Genomic DNA, 18,959 nt, shown 5'->3' on the forward strand with positions numbered 1-18,959 from the left:
GCCAGCGTGTCTGGCTGAAATCGATAATTGACAGCACCTGCGCAGCACCCGCCTGCGGAGAAATTGCGTCGCGCCGCCGGGTTAGCACCTTAAGACTGTCGTGCAGCGCCTGATTTAGCGCCGCAATCACCTGCAGGGGCACAGCTACCCAATATCGCTTGAGGTGGCGATAAATTGCGCCTGGCGCTAAACTTTGCGCATCGCCAATACTAGTGCCCCAAACAGGGCGATACCGAATTTCTCCCCCATAGTTTCCTAAAAGACACATGAATGAAGGCAATGGTAATTCATTAGTGGGCCACATAATTTATTCAGTAGTTTATGTTCCCCATCTTCCAAATTAAAACGTGTCTGTTAAACTGTAAAAACCATAGCACTTAAATTAACTGAGCTTACAAAAGACCATACATTTGCGGATATCAACCTCGAAAAATCTGCAAGACAGCAGTAAAGGAACCAGAGAATTGTAGGCACTTAATAGGCTTATGAAAACCTGTACCTGTTGATTTTAAGAGGTCTGGTCCAAAATCTTCATTTCCTACCAAATTTAAAAAGAAATTAATACAAAAAAAAATAAAATTAACATACATCTGTGGCTGTATAAATCTACTGCAGCTTAAGTCACTAGTCTTTGGGTCTGCTCAGGTTTATCATTATTTTATATCAGATCTTATGTACAGGAGATCTGCGAATACACATGGGCACAACTTTACAGAATGTAGCTAAAAATAAATTTTGCACTCCATTTTCAGGTATTCAATTACTAGATGCTTAAAGAAATCAAGCACAGTGTAAATTAAACATAGTGACACTACCATTCTATACAAAGTAGAGATCCATGTTTACATAGCTCCCATAGCAGAAATTACATTTACACATAGTATCTGAATTATTTGAAGACAAATTGCACCATGAAAACTATAGAAAGGCATTTTAACATATCTGAAAAAGATAAATTAATGAAAATTTTACTTGTAAGATCAATTTTATATGCATTATGACTAAATTATAGAACTCTGATAGAAAATTTAAGAAAACAGAACAAGTATATCTCATACTTTCATTCTGTCTGCAGGTGCAGTTAACATTTTTTCTTCCTCGAATTCGGTAAACAATGGATACTAAGCCACTGTTCACTGTCACAATCTTAAGCATCAAGACTAGATCAAATGGCATGTTTCTGTTTAAAAAAAAAAAAATACAGGAAAATGTTTTAAATACAACAGGGTTCATTATAAGAGAGCCTGGATGGCTTTTTCATTAAGAAAAGGTCTTCATTATCTCTATGCAAAAAGCTTTAATTAATATAGTTCAGTGATCTCGCAACTAGAGATACTTTGAAGGTTTATGCATAAAATTCCTTGGTTGGTGCCTTTTGATAGGCTGCAGTGGATGGTTTTCGTTCACCAAGGTCGTAGCTGCCTTCATCCTTCTTCCTCATGCGGTACACCAACAGTAAGATAAGGAAAATGGCGAACAAAAAGCCAATGACTCCTCCAGCAATAACAGCTACAAGACAGATATTAGAATAGTGAGATAAATGCCTACAGAAATATTCAGACATAATTAAACATTGCCATATCATTTATTAACATTGAATACAGTTGGAAATCTACATAACTTTGTTGCGGAGAACACACAATTGAAAACAACTACCTTACAGAGGGTTAACATTTTGTTGGCACAATTTCAGTACTTGAGTTGCAAGTAACTATTAAATTATGAGCAAACGTATTCAAATTTGTAATGGAAATTTGACAGGATTTCTGCTGGAGGTATCCAGTTTACTTCCAGGTGAATGTTGCTGTGAATTCTTGGGGAGCTACGATCATTGGCTCCTCACCATCAGCTATGCTTCCAGGATTTTTCACTGGAAGTGATAGGGACCATACAATATGACTGCACAGACATCCAACACATTTACTATCATTTGTGTCCTATCAGTACCCATGCTTGTTACAGCAATGTGGGGGAAATTGTGGCAGGTGCCCAGCCATTCTCCTCCACCTGCCTAAATTGTGCAAAACATTCTGATCCAGAAAATCAGCCAGGGTCAGGGGCGAGCAGAGCTCCTGGCCATTGTGTTTACAGTTCTGGGTCAAAAGTGGGTTAAAGGTACAGAGACTATTTTCAATTAGAATCCTGACCAAAGAGACAACTGTTCCAATGAACTGCCCCATCTGAAACCATAAGCTACTTTAAAGTGAAAAAGGCATCATGCTTTGAAGGCCTGTATCCCAGAATGCGAAAGGGAAACAGCAGAGGCTCTGACCACATTGGCCCGGAATTTGCGGTAGATAATGATGGCAAGCAGTCAGCGTTCGTCGTCATTATCTCGCTGAAACGGACCACAACTTCAGGATTTAGCACGTGTATCTAAACACGGAAATCCTGAAGTTGGGGTCAGTCATACACTGCTCTGACACAGGCTGCACTGTGAACCACCCCCCCAGCTTCCGCCGCCATAGCTGGCAATCAGTGAAACTGACAAAAACTTTGGGGTCGATTTTCCCGAAGCTGTCGGGAAGAAGGCGGGACTACAACTTTCGGGTTTCAGTCCCGCCTACATCCAGCCAATCCATGCGATTTTCCCTTGATTGACCTTGTTGAGCCCGCCCAGCGGGCTCAGCAGGCCAAGGGCCACCCGGCAACAGGTGACGTCACTGATACGCTTATCAATTAATCCATAAAAAGCGATGAATTAGGATAGTAATGAAAAGGTTTTTATTAACTAAAGAACAGAGCATGCCTCTCGTGGATGACTGGTTCCAAGAAGGAAGTGGGTTGCCGAGCAGCCACCTTTATACCAGGTCATGTAGGCGGAGCCATGGGTGGAGCCAGCTGAGGCATGCATTGGTACACAGTGAGTAGCAAGAGGTAACAATGTGTAATAATGATAACAGTAGTAAACAACAGTGAAAACGATAACAGTGGTTTACCACAGTCACAGACTGCAATTTCATCTGTCAAGAGTTTTTGACAGATGAAATATCTGTGTTTCACAGCCGTTTCAAGCTGTGAAACACTAACAGTCTGAGTTCTGACACGAGTCCTTCTGCACAGACTCCATTAGAACTCACATCGGCACTCAAAGCTGAAGGCTGTCACTTTTCACAGATCGCAGCCTTTCAGCTTTAAGCGCCGGCTGAGTGATGGGCTCCTGACGGCTACAGGAAGAAAGGCTGTGAAGGTAAGTACAGGTAAGTAAAAGTTCTTTACACACTTTAGACACACCAAACACACTTACCTTTGCACTCATGCACCCATCACTCACCTGAACACCGACATCGCGACCCCTCCAACTCCTTCAACCCGACGGCCCACCTGCTCTAACCTGGCGTGGTTTGGAGCCATCGGGAAACCCACATGAAACCCCTCAAAATAGGGATTAGGCTAAAAACTGCCTGTTAACAGGCAGTTAATTGGCACTAATCCCTTCCCGCCTGGGGTCGGCGGGTCCCAGTGCGGGGCGGGTACCCGCTGCCTCTGAAAGTTGCATGGAGCAGGGTTTTGGGCGGGATGGTGTCGGGACCCCAGAAATCGGGATTTCCCCCCGCCTACACGCCTGAAACCCCGCCTGACCGCTCCACAAAAATCGACCCCTTGGTCTTTTCCACGGTAATATCACGGTTAAATACCACATTAAATTTTAAGCCATGTTGGCATAGGTGTAACTGTCATTTTAAGAGACTGGTAAACAAATGTTCTGGCTCTGAAAAACTAATTTTTATATTTGTAGGTGTGAAATTTCTCCATTATGATAAAAATGACCATTTTTTTAAATCTTAAAAATTTAAAGTTAGTTCATGATATTTCAGCTTCTACCTTATCCCCATGAGAGAGAGTACCAATTTTTAATTCGCTCTAACATTAAAAAAAAAGTCCAGATAAAAGCAGCTTCTCATTTCCTGGTTTCTTGTCTGTGAGAATTCTGCAATGTGATTGGCTGCTTAGACAGCTTGCTAACGTCACAGCAGCATCGCACTAGGAATTTCCATTACACAGCGCTGAAATCAATTGAACGTCAAAAGATGCAACCTTCTCGCCACAGAGATCGCAAGATCACTGTGGGTAGCTTTCTTTGGGGCCAGCGGCAAGCGCCTTTGCTTCGCCGCTGACCGCAAATTACATGCCAATGTTTCAAACATTCTTGGATATGAAAGTTGGGCCAGAGGACTGGCAAGTGGCCAATGTAACATCTCTGTTCAAAAAGGGTAAACCAGGTAACCATAGACTAGTAAGATTAACATTGATTGTGGGTAAGCTTCTAGATGCTATAATACGGATAAAATTAATACTCACTTAGATAAATATTTACAACAGTGTAAACTATAAAAGAAAGCATACACACACACATCACTGCTCTATCAAATTGATTGGTTTACAAATTATAAAAATGGTTTCTAAAATATTGATTTTTTTACTCAAATGTATAACCCATAAGTATCCTTCAACACGATGCAGTAAGTAAACTCATGGTGTTCTATGATTCAGTTACGGAAGCGTGAGCAAAACACAGAAAGTTGCCATTTACCTGCAAGCACTTCTGTTCTCTGGAAAAGGCTTTCCGAATGTTTTTGTGCAGACACATCATTATCAGTATTGATTGTTGGCTTTTCAATAACAAAGTCATCTATTTTCTTTGGTTCCTCTTTAACTGGGGTGTCTACAGTTGTCTGCATGGAAAAAGGCATTGAAAGAGACCATGTAAATTCCAAAACAGAGTTTAAAACACACACATCAATTTTGGATGGACTACAAAATTTGCTTGTTCAAAAGCTCCTTTGCAACAGGTAATCCGCAGAGTGAGGCACTACAATATGGTATGGAAAAAGACGGGGGGGCGAGCTCATTACAAATACATTTACAGCAGTACATGACCACAGTATAGTGACAATAAAATAAAGAAAATTGACAACTTCTGACAAAAAAGGTACCGTATAAAATACATTACAAATCTGAAAACATGTCTTTAAAATAAGTTGTATTTACTTGCCTCTGTTCGGACAGGCTTTCTGGCCATTTTTTTCTGTGTAGTTGGTTCTACTCCCATAGTTACTGATCTTGTTGCATCACCAGTTGGTTTGATGACTGGGTGCATTTGTGCAGGATTTAAGGTGACCATTTGTACCTCTGTTTCAAAATTCCCTGTGGAAGAGAAAATTCATGTCAATACACATCCAAAAAAATCTGTTCATACTGCATCATAAGTAAAGAGTTACATATGAAAACTAGCTGGTGAGCCCGGCGTTGCCGGGGCTGTTTTGGGGCAGGCGGTTTAAATCGAGTGCCAGGCTTTGGGGCCCTGTCTGTGTCCCTTTTAAAGTAGTTAACTGAACATCAGAACATTCAATGATCACATTGCAAGTGTCTTTCCTTTGGCATGGACATCTTTAGACCACATACACGAAAAAATATTGTTCCGATGTCAGTGGTGCTAAGTATGCATTAATGTGTAGTAATTTTGTTTGTTCGCTCTAACAAAGTGAGTGTTCACTTCTTTCTTCCCAGCAACAGTGCCAATTGGGCTGCTGGTTTGTGATATTTAATAGCATTATACAGCTTAGATCATTGCCTTCCTCTAATTACAGGATCAGATCGCCGGCTTGTATTGTGCCTGCTGGTCATCTGCCTCATTTTTTGTGGTTCGATGTAAAATTTCTGTCTTATAACACTCCTGTGAAGCATCTTGGCACATTTTACTACATTAAAAGGTGCCATTATAAACACAAGTTGTTGATGTTGTATAATAGTCCATGTGAATCAGCGGGTGCTGTGTGTTTACCCACAGAACCAGCATGAACTTGTCTTTCAAGAAGCAAATCAACTGACTTGTGGCAAATGACTATTTTTTGTTTTTTTAATGGAAAAGATAAATATGATGGCTGAATAGGGCTGGTGTTAGTTAATAGTGGCAGAAGGAATGAAGTGTTATTTACAGTGACCCGAAAACAGACCAAAAAACAACAGTGGAAAAGCTGAAACAAATACATAGAACGGCAAGGAGTGCGCAGATAACCCTAGGCTGCCCTGACGGGAATGTGATCGACAAGCTACCACCATCCCATGTGAGTGTCTAGGTTCAAACAGAGTAAATGCTTTTCAATTAATTGTACAATTTAATGATTCCATTTATTTCATAAATTGAAACAATTATTTTAACAAAAGATTTCAGAAGTGACTTTTTTTTTAAATGTCCATCCATTTACACAGCTGACACTGCCTACTTTGCTTAGTTACATACGTGGGGTAAACCTTTGTGAAATAGACTATGGGATTTTTTATAATAAAAGGAAAGCATTCATGGGATGTGGGCGTCGCTGGCAAGGCCAGCATTTATTGCCCATCCCTAATTGACTGAGAAGGTGGTGGTGAGCTGCCTTCTTGGCAACTGAGCCATTTCAGAGGGCAGTTAAGAGTCAACCACATTGCTGTGGGTCTGGAGTCACATGTAGGCCAGACCAGGTAAGGAGATTAGTGAACCAGATGGGTTTTTAACAGCAGTTTCATGGTTATTATTACTGTTACTAGCTTTTCATTCCAGATTTATTTAATTAACTGAATTAAAATTTCCCAGCTGCTGTGGTGGTATTAGAAATTAGTCCAGGCTTCTGGATTACTAGTCCAGTAACATAACCATTATGCTACCATTCCCTCTACCGTTTTCCTACTCTCACACAGGTGATAAACTTGGGAGACCGGTCAGTCAGTCCATGATCAGAAATGATTGCAATATTTGTTAATTGAGGCTGAATAGCTGACCTTTGTAGAATCAGAACAAGCACCTTCACTTCACAGCTGTCCATTTCTACATTGTGGGGTAGGGTGTATGAGCCACCAGCCAATGTATGACTGACCCACACGGTTTATTTCCCCCCTCTAGTTCTCAAACACGTCTTGACCTAAATTTTCACCTCAAGCCACTAAAGCGCAAGCTAAAAATAAAATTGGTATCTGCTGATTTGACACACCAAGCTGTGAATTTACAAACAGGTCATTAAAATCAGGCCCCCAAAATATTTCAGTCAGCTTTTCTAAACTCCTTGGTGACTTTCTGTGGGGGTTCTCTTGCTCATAATTTCGAAGACCCACGAGAACCCTGGAAAAAACAGCATAAGCACAATCTGCGTTGTTTTCACAGTGTTTATGCAGCTACTTATGCCAAAATTATAGCAGATGAGCGGGAGAACCCTCGCAACAATTCACCCTCAAAGACCCGAGATTGTATACAATTAAATACCTAAATCAGTCCTGGTCTATTTAAAGGGTTAAATGGTTGACCATGTATTAAAGTAACAGCGCACACATACACTATCAATCCAAATATGGAGAGAGCTCGGAACATTGCTATCCCAAGACCAACAAGAATCAAGTTAGGAGTACACGGTAACAATGCAAAAAAATCCACACAAAAGTTCTCCCACTAGTGTGTTGCTAAACAGAGCTAGCTGGAAAAAAAATCAGTTATATGGAAAATAGACATAAATAATTCATTTTGTAAAATCCAGCACTAGTACAAAAAATGCTTGCATTCTTGGGGTATAAATTGAACTTGTGCTTTTAGTCCTTGTGTGCCAGCTCGAAGCGTGCATTCTGTGGGAAATTTTGGCACGCCATGCAGATTTAAAGGTTAGATCTCATACATCCTCAATGTTGTCATCCTGCTCATTTCTGTAATGAAGCCTGTCTGAAGAGAAAACCCACAAGCTTTTAATTCAGAAGTCACAATTCAGTTCATCATCGAATCTTACAGCACAGAAAGAGGCCATTCGGCCCATTGTGCCTGTGCCATCTCTTTGAAAGAGCTATCCAAATACTGTAGTCCCACTCCCTGCTATTTCCCCATAGCCCTCAAAATTTCTCCTTTTCAAGTATATATCCAATTCACTTTTGGAAACATAGAAGATAGGGGCAGGAGTAGGGGTAGGCCATTCGGCCCTTCGAGCCTGTTCCGCCATTCAATGACATCATGGCTGATCATCCAAATTCAGTACCCTGTCCCTGCCTTCTCCCCATATCCCTTGATCCCTTTAGCCTTAAGAAATATATCCAACTCTTTCTTGAATATATTTATTGAACTGGCCTCCACCACCCTCTGTGGCAGAGAATTCCACAGGTTCACCACTCTCTGGGTGAAGAAATTCCTCCTCATTTCAGTCCTAAATGGCTTACCCCTTATCCTTAGACTATGACCCCTGGTTCTGGACTCCCCGGCCATCAGAAACATCCTTTCTGCATCTAGTCTGTCCAGACCTGACAGAATTTTATAGGTTTCGATGAGATCCCCTCTCAATCTTCTAAACTCCAGTGAGTATAAGCCCAATTGACAATCTCTCCTCGTACGTCAATCCTGCCATCCCAGGTGAGGATATAGAATGCAAAATATGGTAACGACTCGCTTCGCATATCCAAGGACCCTGTCAATCTAAAATGGAGGATCCTGTCAACATAAAATGGTGGTGAAATCGACATCGCTGAGTCACTTGCATATTGTAAGAAATGATCATGTTAACTCAAGAAACTGTGAAGGCAGCAGGAAGTAAAATAAAAGAAGCTAAACTGATCTGTGGCTGCTAATATGGCTGGCACCCACGATGTCACACCTTGCTGGTGGAAACAGTGTAGGGCGGAGTGCAGAGGTTAATACAGACAATAGGCGATCAGAAAACACATTACCATGATTGCAAACGCATTACCATAATGATTAGGTGATCATGAAACCATTACCAGGATATTTACTTAACTATAAACCAGTGAAATGTGACTTCTTTGTTTCATACTGCCAGGCCAGGAAATCAAATTAAATGTATACGTGTACAGCTCGGGATTGGTGCAGACTGTACGATGTGTTAATGTCTTCTCAAATGCAAGTATAATAATGTGGCACACTGTATGAAAGATTGCTTGCTCTGGTTTAACCTGTCGGACTCTTCTGGAGTCAGGACTGTGCTGTATCAGAGTAAGTCTCCCGGGATGACGGAATAAAAACTGTTGAACTCAACCAGTATTCGACTCAGTGTTTGTACTGAACCAGATTGAGGACCAAAAGAATCCGTTTCAACACAGGTATCAGCCTGGTGAATCTTCGCTGCACTCCCTCCATGGCAAGAACGTCCTTCCTCAGGTAAGGTGACCAAAACTGCACACAATACTCAAGGTGCGGTCTCACCAAGGCCTTGTACAACTGCAGCAAGACATCCTTCTTCCTGTACTCGAACCCTCTTGCTACGAAGGCCAACGTACCATTTGCCTTCTTAACCGCCTGCTGCACCTGCATGCTTACCTTCAGCGACTGGTGCACAAGAACACCCAGGTCTCTTTGCACTTCCCCTTCTCCCAATCTATTGCCATTCAAATAATAATCTGCCTTCCTGTTTTTGCCACCAAAGTGGATAACCTCACATTTATCCACATTATAGTGCATTTGCCATGTTTCTACCCAATCACCCAACCTGTCCAAATCGTACTGGAGTTTCATGACATCCTCCTCACAGCATACCCTCCCACCCAGCTTTGTCATCTGCAAATTTGGAGACATTACATCCAATTCCCTCGTCCAGATCAATATATATTGTGAACAGCTGGGGTCCTAGGACCGATCCTTGCGGTACCCCACTAGTCACTGCCTGCCACTCGGAAAACGACCCGTTTATTCCAACTCTTTGCTTTCTGTCCGCCAACCAGTTCTCTATCCAAGTCAATACCTTGCCCCCAGTCCCATGTGCCTTAATTTTGCACGCTCTCTTATGCGGGACCTTATCGAAAGCCTTCTGAAAGTCCAAATACACCACATCCACTGGTTCTCCCTTATTTACCAGTTACATCCTCAAAAAATTCCAGTAGATTAGTCAAGCATGATTTACCTTTTGTAAATCCATGTTGACTTTGTCTGATCCTGTCACTGCTTTCCAAGTGCTCTGCTATTACATCTTTTATAATGGACTCTAGCATTTTCCCCACTACTGATCTCAGGCTTACCGGTCTATAATTCCCTGCTTTTTCTCTGCCACCTTTTTTGAATAGTGGGGCAACATTAGCTACCCTCCAATCCATGGGTACCGTTCCAGAGTCTATCGAGTTCTGGAAGATGACCAGCAATGCATCTACTATTTCTAGGGCCACTTACTTAAGTACCCTGGGATGTAGATTATCAGGCCCTGGGGATTTATCGACCTTCAGTCCCATCAATTTTCCTAACACCATTTCCCTACAAATACCGATTTCTTTCAGTTCCACCCTTTCATCAGACCCTATGTTCCGCGGTATTTCTGGGAGGTTATTTGTGTCCTCCTTTGTGAAGACAGAACCAAAATATGTATTTAGTTGGTCTGCCATTTCTTTGCTCCCCATTATAAATTGCCCTGATTCTGACTGGAAGGGACAGACGCTTGACTTCACCAATCTTTTTCTCTTCACATATCTATAAAAGCTTTTACAGTCAGTTTTTATGTTCCCTGCAAGCTTACTCTCATATTCTATTTCCCCTTTCTTAATTAATCCCTTTGTCCTCCTTTGTTGAATCCTAAACTGCTCCCAATCCTCAGGATTATTGCTTTTTCTGGCCAATTTGTATGTCCTCTCCTTGGATCTTATGCTATCCCTAATTTCCCTTGTTAACCACGGTTGAGTCACCTTTTTTGTTTTATTTTTATGCCAAACTGGGATGAACAACTTCTGTAGTTCATCCATTCGGTCTTTGAATGTTTGCCATTGCCTATCCACCGTCAACCCTTTGAGTGCCATTCCCCAATCAATCCTACCCAACTCACTCCTCAGACCATCGTAGTTTCCTTTATTTAAATTGAGGACCCTAGTTTCTGAGTCAACTACTTCATTCTCCATCTTAATGAAGAATTCGATCATATTATGATCGCTCCGACCCAAGGGGCCTCTTACAACAAGATTGCTAATTAATCCTTTCTCGTTACATAATACCCAGTCTAAGATGGCCTGATCTCTGGTTGGTTCCTCGACATATTGGTCCAGGAAACCATCCCGTAAACACTCCAGGAATTCCTCCTCCACAGTATTGTTACTAATTTGGTTAGCCCAATCTATATGTAGATTAAAGTCACCCATGATGACTGCTGTGCCCTTATTGCACGCTTCTTTAATTTCCCTTTTAATGCCATCCCCAACCTCCGCCATACTGTTTGGACAAATGTAAGAAGTCACACAACACCAGGTTATAGTCCAACAGCTTTATTTGAAATCACAAGCTTTCGGAGCGCTGCTCCTTCTTCAGGTGAAGTGCAGAAATGCATAAAGACACAACTTATATAGTCAGAGAATCATGTCAGATGTTTACAGGTAACCTTTCCAACTGCCATTTATCACACCTCGGCAGAGAGATAATCACAGCAGTCAAAGGTGTGAATGGTGTCCAAACAGGTCAGTCAGGGAAACATTACATCAAAGAACAATGTGGTGGGGTCACAAGGGGTCAAATATTGCAGATGCTGGGGTCTGTATGAAAAACAAAAAAAGGCAAAAAACATTTTTTTTGGCTGGAAATCACAGCAGGTCCGGCCGCATGATTCTCTGACTATATAAGTTGTGTCTTTATGCATTTCTCCACTTCACCTGAAGAAGGAGCAGCGCTCCGAAAGCTTGTGATTTCAAATAAAGCTGTTGGACTATAACCTGGTGTTGTGTGACTTCTTACATTTGTCCACCCCAGTCCAACTCCGGCATCTCCACACCATTACTGTTGGGAGGTCTATATACCACTCCCACTAACGTTTTTTTCCCCTTAGTATTTCTCAATTCTACCCATACAGATTCCACATCATCAGAGCTAATATCCTTCATTACAATTGTGTTAATCCCTTCTTTAACCAGTAATGCTACTCCTCCTCCTTTTCCTTTTTGCCTATCTTTCCTGAATATCGAATACCCCTGGATGTTGAGTTCCCAGTCTTGGCCATCCTTGAGCCACGTTTCCGTAATCCCAACCAAATCATATTTGTTTACCTCTATTTGCGCAGCCAATTCATCCACCTTATTACAAATGCTCCTCGCATTAAGACACAAAGCCTTCAGACTTGTTTTTTTAACGCTCTTAGACCTATTAGAATTACTATTTACTGTGGCCACGTTTGATTTAAACCATTGATTTCTCTGACTGCCGCTTTTGTTTTACTATTGAATCTGCTTTCACCACTTTTTCAGGTAGTGCATTCCAGATCACAACTCTATATGTTGAAAAATATTCTCCTCATTCCTCCTGGATTTTGTGACAATTATCTTAAATCTGTGTCCTCTGATTACCGACCCTCCTGCCAGTGGAAGTGGTTTCTCCCCATCTACTCGATCAAATCCCCTCATCATTTAATACCTCTGAAATCCCCTCATCATTTAGCACCTCTATCAAATCTCCCATTAACCTGAAGACAAAAGCAAAATACTGCAGATGCTGGAAATCTGAGAGAGAGAAAATGTTGGAAATACTCTCTGCTCTAAGGAGAACAATCCCTGCTTCTCTATTTTCTCCACAGAATTGAAGTCCCTCATCCCTGGTACCATTCTGGGACATATCTTCTGCACCCTCCCCAAGGCCTTCACATCCTTCCTGAAGTGTGGTGCCCAGAATTAGACTCTAGCTGAGGTCTAACCAGTGTTTTATAAAAGATTACCATTCCTTCCTTGTATTTGTACTCTATGCTTCTATTTATAAAGTCCAGGATCCCATATGCTTTTTTAACCACCTTATCAACTTGTCCTACCACCTTTAAAGATTTATGTATGTGAACCCCCAGGTCTCCGTGTTCTTGCACCCCCTTTAAATTGTACCATTTTATTTATATTGCCTCACCTCGTGGGAACATAAACATGCCAATATTGAAAGAAAACAAAACATCTGATTAGCAAAAATGCTTCATCAGGTCTCAAGAAAACTGTATATGCTTTTAAGTCACTGACGCGACACTTTTTTGCAGAATATTTACAGACTTGCAGAGATTTCCCGCGAAACTCACAGATCCAATGTCCATTTCAGGGTATAACTTACTTGCGCTTTAAACTCATGGAAAATCTCACTCCTCAGCACGCGAGATCAGTACACAGAGGGTCTTCAGCCTACTCTCAGTGTGAGGAGGAATCAGTGATCTGATAGAGTACCTGTTAAACCACCGCTCCCAATTCTAGCCAATGCTGCTCCACGCACACCAAGATCAACTCCCTGGATGGCAGTGGTCCAATCCTCTGCTGAAGGAGAGGCTGTGGTGGAATTATATAAAGGCAGGGGAGAACTAAGCTAGTATGAGGTTCGGACTGGGAGGGGAGCCCTGAGCTCTCAACTCATACTGAATGAATGTGCCCTCTCACTTGGGATCTCTGATCCCACAAAGTGAAGGGGGACTCTGCTCTTACACAGGGATGAGGGGGGGGGCGGCTTCTCTGCCATGACAGTGTGGTGTCTCCCATCACACAGAGCGGGGCATCCTTGCCCTCACACGTAGGGTCACTGACCTTGCACTGTTTCTTAACCTACTTCCATTCCATTTTTAAAAGGAATTCAGGGAAGTATGTCCAAATAAACAGCATTATGTTGCAAGGAAAGCCACTCCTTTGCCTCCAAAAATGCTTAAAATCCAGGAGTTGCTGGGGAATTTACTCCCTGGATCCCCCAGCGGGGCCCTAGGGCCAACTCACTGATTTCAATACTTAAAAGGTTGACATTTTGATACCATCCAGCCTGCCCACTTCCGGAAACAAATCCGATTCTAGGGGAGAGGGTTAAAAAGAGAGAGCAATTCACTATTGAAGGTTGGTAAAAATCCAAGAGTTTGGAGTTGGTGGGAATGAAACATCAATCATTCTCAGAAATATATAAATGGAACTGAATATTTTAAAGCATAGGCATTTTCTAAGTGCCCAGTATGTGAAAGGGATGGAGAGGTGGAATAAGGTGACCTATGTGGTACTTTTAAGAAGTTATTGAGGTGCCAAATTAAACTGCATGGACAGAAGCATAATATTCTAACTTAAGTGAGCAGACGGAGGTGGTGGTGGGACGAGGGAGAAGACGGTGTCAGGTCGACTGCATTTTGTAATTTCATAGTGAAGTCCCAAGTTGGAAATTTTCTCTAGTGTCAGATTAATCACCAACAGCAAATACATTATATCATTTATCTTCAAAATGTCAGACATGCTGTGAAGTGTTCATTTACTACCATTGCTTAACCCAAGATTTAATTCGATGAACTGTTGTTTCGAAGAAAAAAGTTGCGTAATGGACTGCAACGACCTGAAAACACATTTTTAATTTTACCACAAAAATAATATTGGTGCATTTGCAAAGATTTAGAGGAAAGATGGCCTTAACCGATACTTACTGTCTTCATGTTACCTTGGTTTGAAAGGGTTTTATCTGCAGAAAAACACTCTCTAGATAGCTTTTGCAAGTCAAATATTTACTGAATCAGTGCATTTCTCCTATTATTTGATGAATTCTTAACCACTGGTCCATCTAATAAAATGAACAATTTTAGCACTGTCAAACCTAGTCACAAGATATGGATCAGAAACGAGGGCCTCTATTAACCCGCACCCCCCACGATTGTTGGGAGGTGGTAAGGGGGTGGGGGGCGCAGCCTTAAAACGAAGCCAACCTGGCACGTACTTGCCTGCTGCCATTTTTATTAACATATTTAAAATCAGGCTTTTACAGTGCAATTGGGAGCCTGATTTAAATTTAACTGCAACCAGCCGGGTTTCCTGTGGCCTGGGAAAACCGGCAGTAAAATGGAGGCAAGAGTGTCCCCCACCCCCTCAAGGAAGCCTTCGGTTACCCTTCTGCTGATCGCGGCCTCTCTCTAGCCCCTGCCGTAATCAACGACCACCCCCACCCCAAGCCCTTATTTGTAGCCTGTTCCCCACCCAATTGAATTTGTCCAACTGTTGGGCCGGAAACGGAAAATATCTTGAGGTGTGAGTAATAGTTTAATACTCGAAATTCTTAAAACCCACAGACAAATCCAGCTATGTGGTTTATGCATTTCCTTATCAGAGTTTCTCACTGAAGCCTTTTGACATACTGACATTTCTTTACAAAAAAAATGCCTCTGCAAAACTGTTGGAATTAGAATGTTGCAAACAGCTTTTAATTTTGCAGTCATTTACTGGAGCATAAAATACTGTTGTAAAAATAAAATCTAACGTTGCATATCAGAAGAGTCAATTTTCATCATTCATGGTTTAGTGATGGTTGAATTTCAGTGTCAGACAGAGGAGAGAGTTTGGTTGGCTAGCGTGAGATTTTCCTGAATTACCCCTGAACTTGGCAAGATAAAAACAGAAGGCAAAGTGTCAGCTTACCTGAGCCTGATCCAGAATTATCATAATCGTCGTCGTCAACTGGCCAATTTCCAGACTCAATGGGCTCACTATTCTCAACAGGCTGTTCAAGATAGAATTCCTCAGGCCATGGCATTTTTGTCGCGGAGACAGACTGCCTCTACAAAACAAACAGAAAAAAATGGATTTTTAAAAAATGGAACCCTTTAAGCATTTGATATTCTTTGCACAATATGACAAATTGGACGATGAATGCCACGTCAAGAAGAAAATTCTGTGGTAGCTTATTGCTAATCAATTATGAAATCAAATGTTACTTCGTGAAAAAGCAAACCTTCCAGAATTTTCCTAGGAAATGGCCTTTGTGTATAGTCTTTATTTAAAAAAAAGCGTCATTATTTTTCAAAACCATAATAATTGCACATTATTGTACCGCAAGAGATTTTTAACATGCTGCAGGAGTTTATGTATTTTTAGCAGATCAAAATTTGCCATGAGTTATGTGTGTGGAAATCACTTATGAAAAAGGTGAAAAATCTAATGAAGTTTAATTTATTGGAGATTACAAGTCAATATTTATGGGCACAAACAGGAAGCCCAATCATCTAATGTTCTATTAATTGAAAGCAAGGAGGAGGTCCTTTAAGTACCAGTCATTGAATGCTCTTGTTGAAAGTTTACAGATTAGACAAGTGGACAATCCTACTCCATCCAATTTTAGAAAGGAACCACAGAATGATGAGGCAGTTTGTCTAGTTTAGCAAAGTCTTAAATTAAATTTCAAGGCACACCTCTTCTTACAGGTGTACAAAACAGCCTGTGTAAACTTTCTACATATGTTTTTTTACAAATTGTTTATGAAATTTATAATCTGGTGAAGCACAAGTTACTGAAGTGGCAATTAGATGCACTCATGTGGGGTACTGACCAAAATCAGCCTGCAACTATCCATTATGCATCAAATATGGAGTTGGTGCAGTTAATATCCACCAAGGACCATATGAACTCTGCTGCAGATGTCCTGCACTAACATTTCAAATATTTCCATTAATTCTAAACACTTTATTGAGTTACTTCCAAATCAATGCAGTAACCAATCAAGTAACAGGGTCTCAAGTCGCGTGCTGCTGTTATTATTGCATTGAGCTGGTCAGAGGTGATCAGGAAGCAGATATTCTTTGCAGAATCCCCTCTTCAACAACATCATCATAAGGGGGGGGATGCTCTTTCATCCCCTAAACACTGATAGTCTTGAAGAGCAAACTCAGGCTGGTCCTGAACAGCAATGTGACACAGAAACAAAGTAGAATGAAAATTCATAGCTTGTAACAGTACAAAAACTAATGTAGCCTCTGCAGTGATTATCCAAAACACTATACCAAATCCATTTAAATCCGTTTAAAATGCACTTTTCTCTGGCAATTGAAGATTAAAAGGCAGTCCAATGTTTTTATGCTGTTGCTATTCTACCTATGACCTACAGGAGTAATAACATGTCGGGGGATGATTGTTGCTCATTCTGAGAAACGACTGCACCGTGGGACATTTGGTTAGATCAATGCAAGTTACTGCTGTTGTTGCCCCGCTTTGACTGAAGCGGAGCACTGGAAGGCAGCAAACACAACTTCATTGTTGACAACTTTGGGGCTCTGCTTCAGAGTTAATACTTTTCTCGGTCTCCAACTTTTTCCAGGAGGTAGCAGTTCAGGATTCCAATATTCAACTTTTAATTTCTAAAAACGGTACCAATACTCAGGAGACTTTTCACCCGAATCTAAAACACACTAATATGCAGATATCAACTACAGGCAATTACAGTCTACTTTACAGAATATGAACATTTTCCATGGCACTATTTGAAGGGCAGGGGAGCGTTCCTGGTGTCCTGGCCAACATTGATCCCTCAAACCACAGCACTAAGAACAGGTTTTCTGGTCATCGTCTTCATTGCGGTTTGTGGGACCTTGCCGCCTGTAAATTTTCCTACATTACAACAGTGATTACACTTCAAATGTACTTCATTGGCAGTGAAGGGCTTTGGAACAGTTTGAGGTTCTGAAAAGCGTTACACATATGCAAGCTTTCTTTTTGTGGAGTGGGGGGGGGGGGGGGGAATAATTTGAATTAGCTGGCAGTGGAAATAAGCCATGTTTAAGAGTTTCACTGTACATTACAGGAACACTCAGAAAAAAATCATAAAACACCATAAAACAGCAATTTTTAAAATGTACTGTACAAGCTGCCCAAAGCAAAGTAGTTATTCCGCAAAATAATCAGTGGTTTTGGTTTGCTTCCTGCCGACAGCACATTTGTCCTGAAAGCTTCGTCTCGATTTGGTGCAGATAAAAGCTCCATCGGGACCTCTGGCTGAGCGGTCAGCAATCACACACAATTCAATGTCACGGCCATGGTGGGAACTGGTTCCTCGACCACCATCTGCTTGTTGGTTCCACCCGCTTGGGCCTTTTGTTCACTCTCACCAGCCTTCGGCACAGCATCAACAATTCCCATGTTGGTCAGTAATTTGGACATCAGGACTTCTCAAGACCAACAATGGATGCCAAAAGCCTGGCCTACCAGCGGTCAGAGAGTGCGCATGTGTTCAGAGGCTCGTGGCTTCAGAGTTGGGCATCAGTACCCGTAAGGAATCCTCAACACGGTCAGATGCAACTGCTGTTTCTGCTGGCGGGATGAATTTACAATGCCAAATGCACCCAAGCAGAACAATAGCTTTCATCTACAGAAAATGTTCAGGGTGCGAAGCTTGATAATAAGTGAGTTACAGTCAGAAAGAAAGTTGTTGGCAATGGATTCTGCTTTCAGTTAGAAACATAGGAGCAGGAGTAGGCCATTCGGCCCTTCGAGCCTGCCCCGCCATTCAATATGATCATGGCTGATCCTCTATCTCAATACCCTGTACCATATTCCCGCTCTCTCCCCATACCCCTCGATGCCTTTTGTGTCTAGAAATCTATATCTCCTTCTTAAATATATTCAGTGACTTGGCCTCCGCAGCCTTCTGTGGTAGGGAATTCCACAGGTTCACCACCCTGAGTGAAGAAATTTCTCCTCATCTCAGTCCTAAATGACCTACCCCATATCCTGAGACTGTGACCCCTCGCTCTAGAGCCCCCAGCCAGGGGAAACATCCTCCCTGCATCCAGTCTGTCTAGCCCTGTCAGAATTTTATACGTTTCAATGAGATCCCCTCTCATTCTTCTAAACTCTAGTGAAAACAGGCCTAGTCAACCCAATCTCTCCTCATACGACAGTCCTGGCATCGCAGGAATCAGCCTGGTGAACCTTCGCTGCACTCCCTCTATGGCAAGTATATCCTTTCTTGGGTAAGGAGACCAAAACTGCACACAGTACTCCAGGTGTGGTCTCACCAAGGCCCTGTATAACTGTAGTAAGACATCCTTGCTCCTGTACTCAAATCCTCTTGCAATGAAGGCCAACATACCATTTACCTTCCTAACTGCTTGCCATTAAGAGAATATGTGGACTGCCCGCAACCACTTTTCCCCAGAGAGTATTATTTGCACTGCTGCTTCAAAGCATCAATCACACCAGCAACCAATGGCTGCATCATGCTTGGTGGTAAAAATATTAGCTCCGCTGCATTTAAATTCAGGCACTTTACATGGGCCCCAGAGTAACGA

At 41.8% G+C, this 18,959-nt stretch overlaps 1 protein-coding gene across 1 annotated transcript in view; it reads right to left on the bottom strand.

The window, feature by feature from the left end:
- Nucleotides 1-286: 286 nt before the first annotated feature.
- Nucleotides 287-18,959, bottom strand: part of sdc2 (syndecan 2) — a 121,141-nt gene continuing 102,468 nt past the window's right edge. Inside the window, exons 2-5 of the mRNA XM_085992600.1 lie at nucleotides 15,319-15,457; nucleotides 4,997-5,148; nucleotides 4,535-4,676; nucleotides 287-1,509 (exon numbers count right to left, since the gene is read on the bottom strand). Coding sequence (XP_085848726.1) covers nucleotides 1,346-1,509; nucleotides 4,535-4,676; nucleotides 4,997-5,148; nucleotides 15,319-15,457 — 597 coding nt within the window. The 3' untranslated portion in view covers nucleotides 287-1,345. The remainder of the gene's footprint in view (nucleotides 1,510-4,534; nucleotides 4,677-4,996; nucleotides 5,149-15,318; nucleotides 15,458-18,959) is intronic.

The sequence above is a fragment of the Somniosus microcephalus genome, chromosome 7 (assembly GCF_052327205.1).
Source record: "Somniosus microcephalus isolate GS21.2 chromosome 7, FLI_Smic_1.0, whole genome shotgun sequence".
Lineage (NCBI taxonomy): Eukaryota > Metazoa > Chordata > Chondrichthyes > Squaliformes > Somniosidae > Somniosus > Somniosus microcephalus.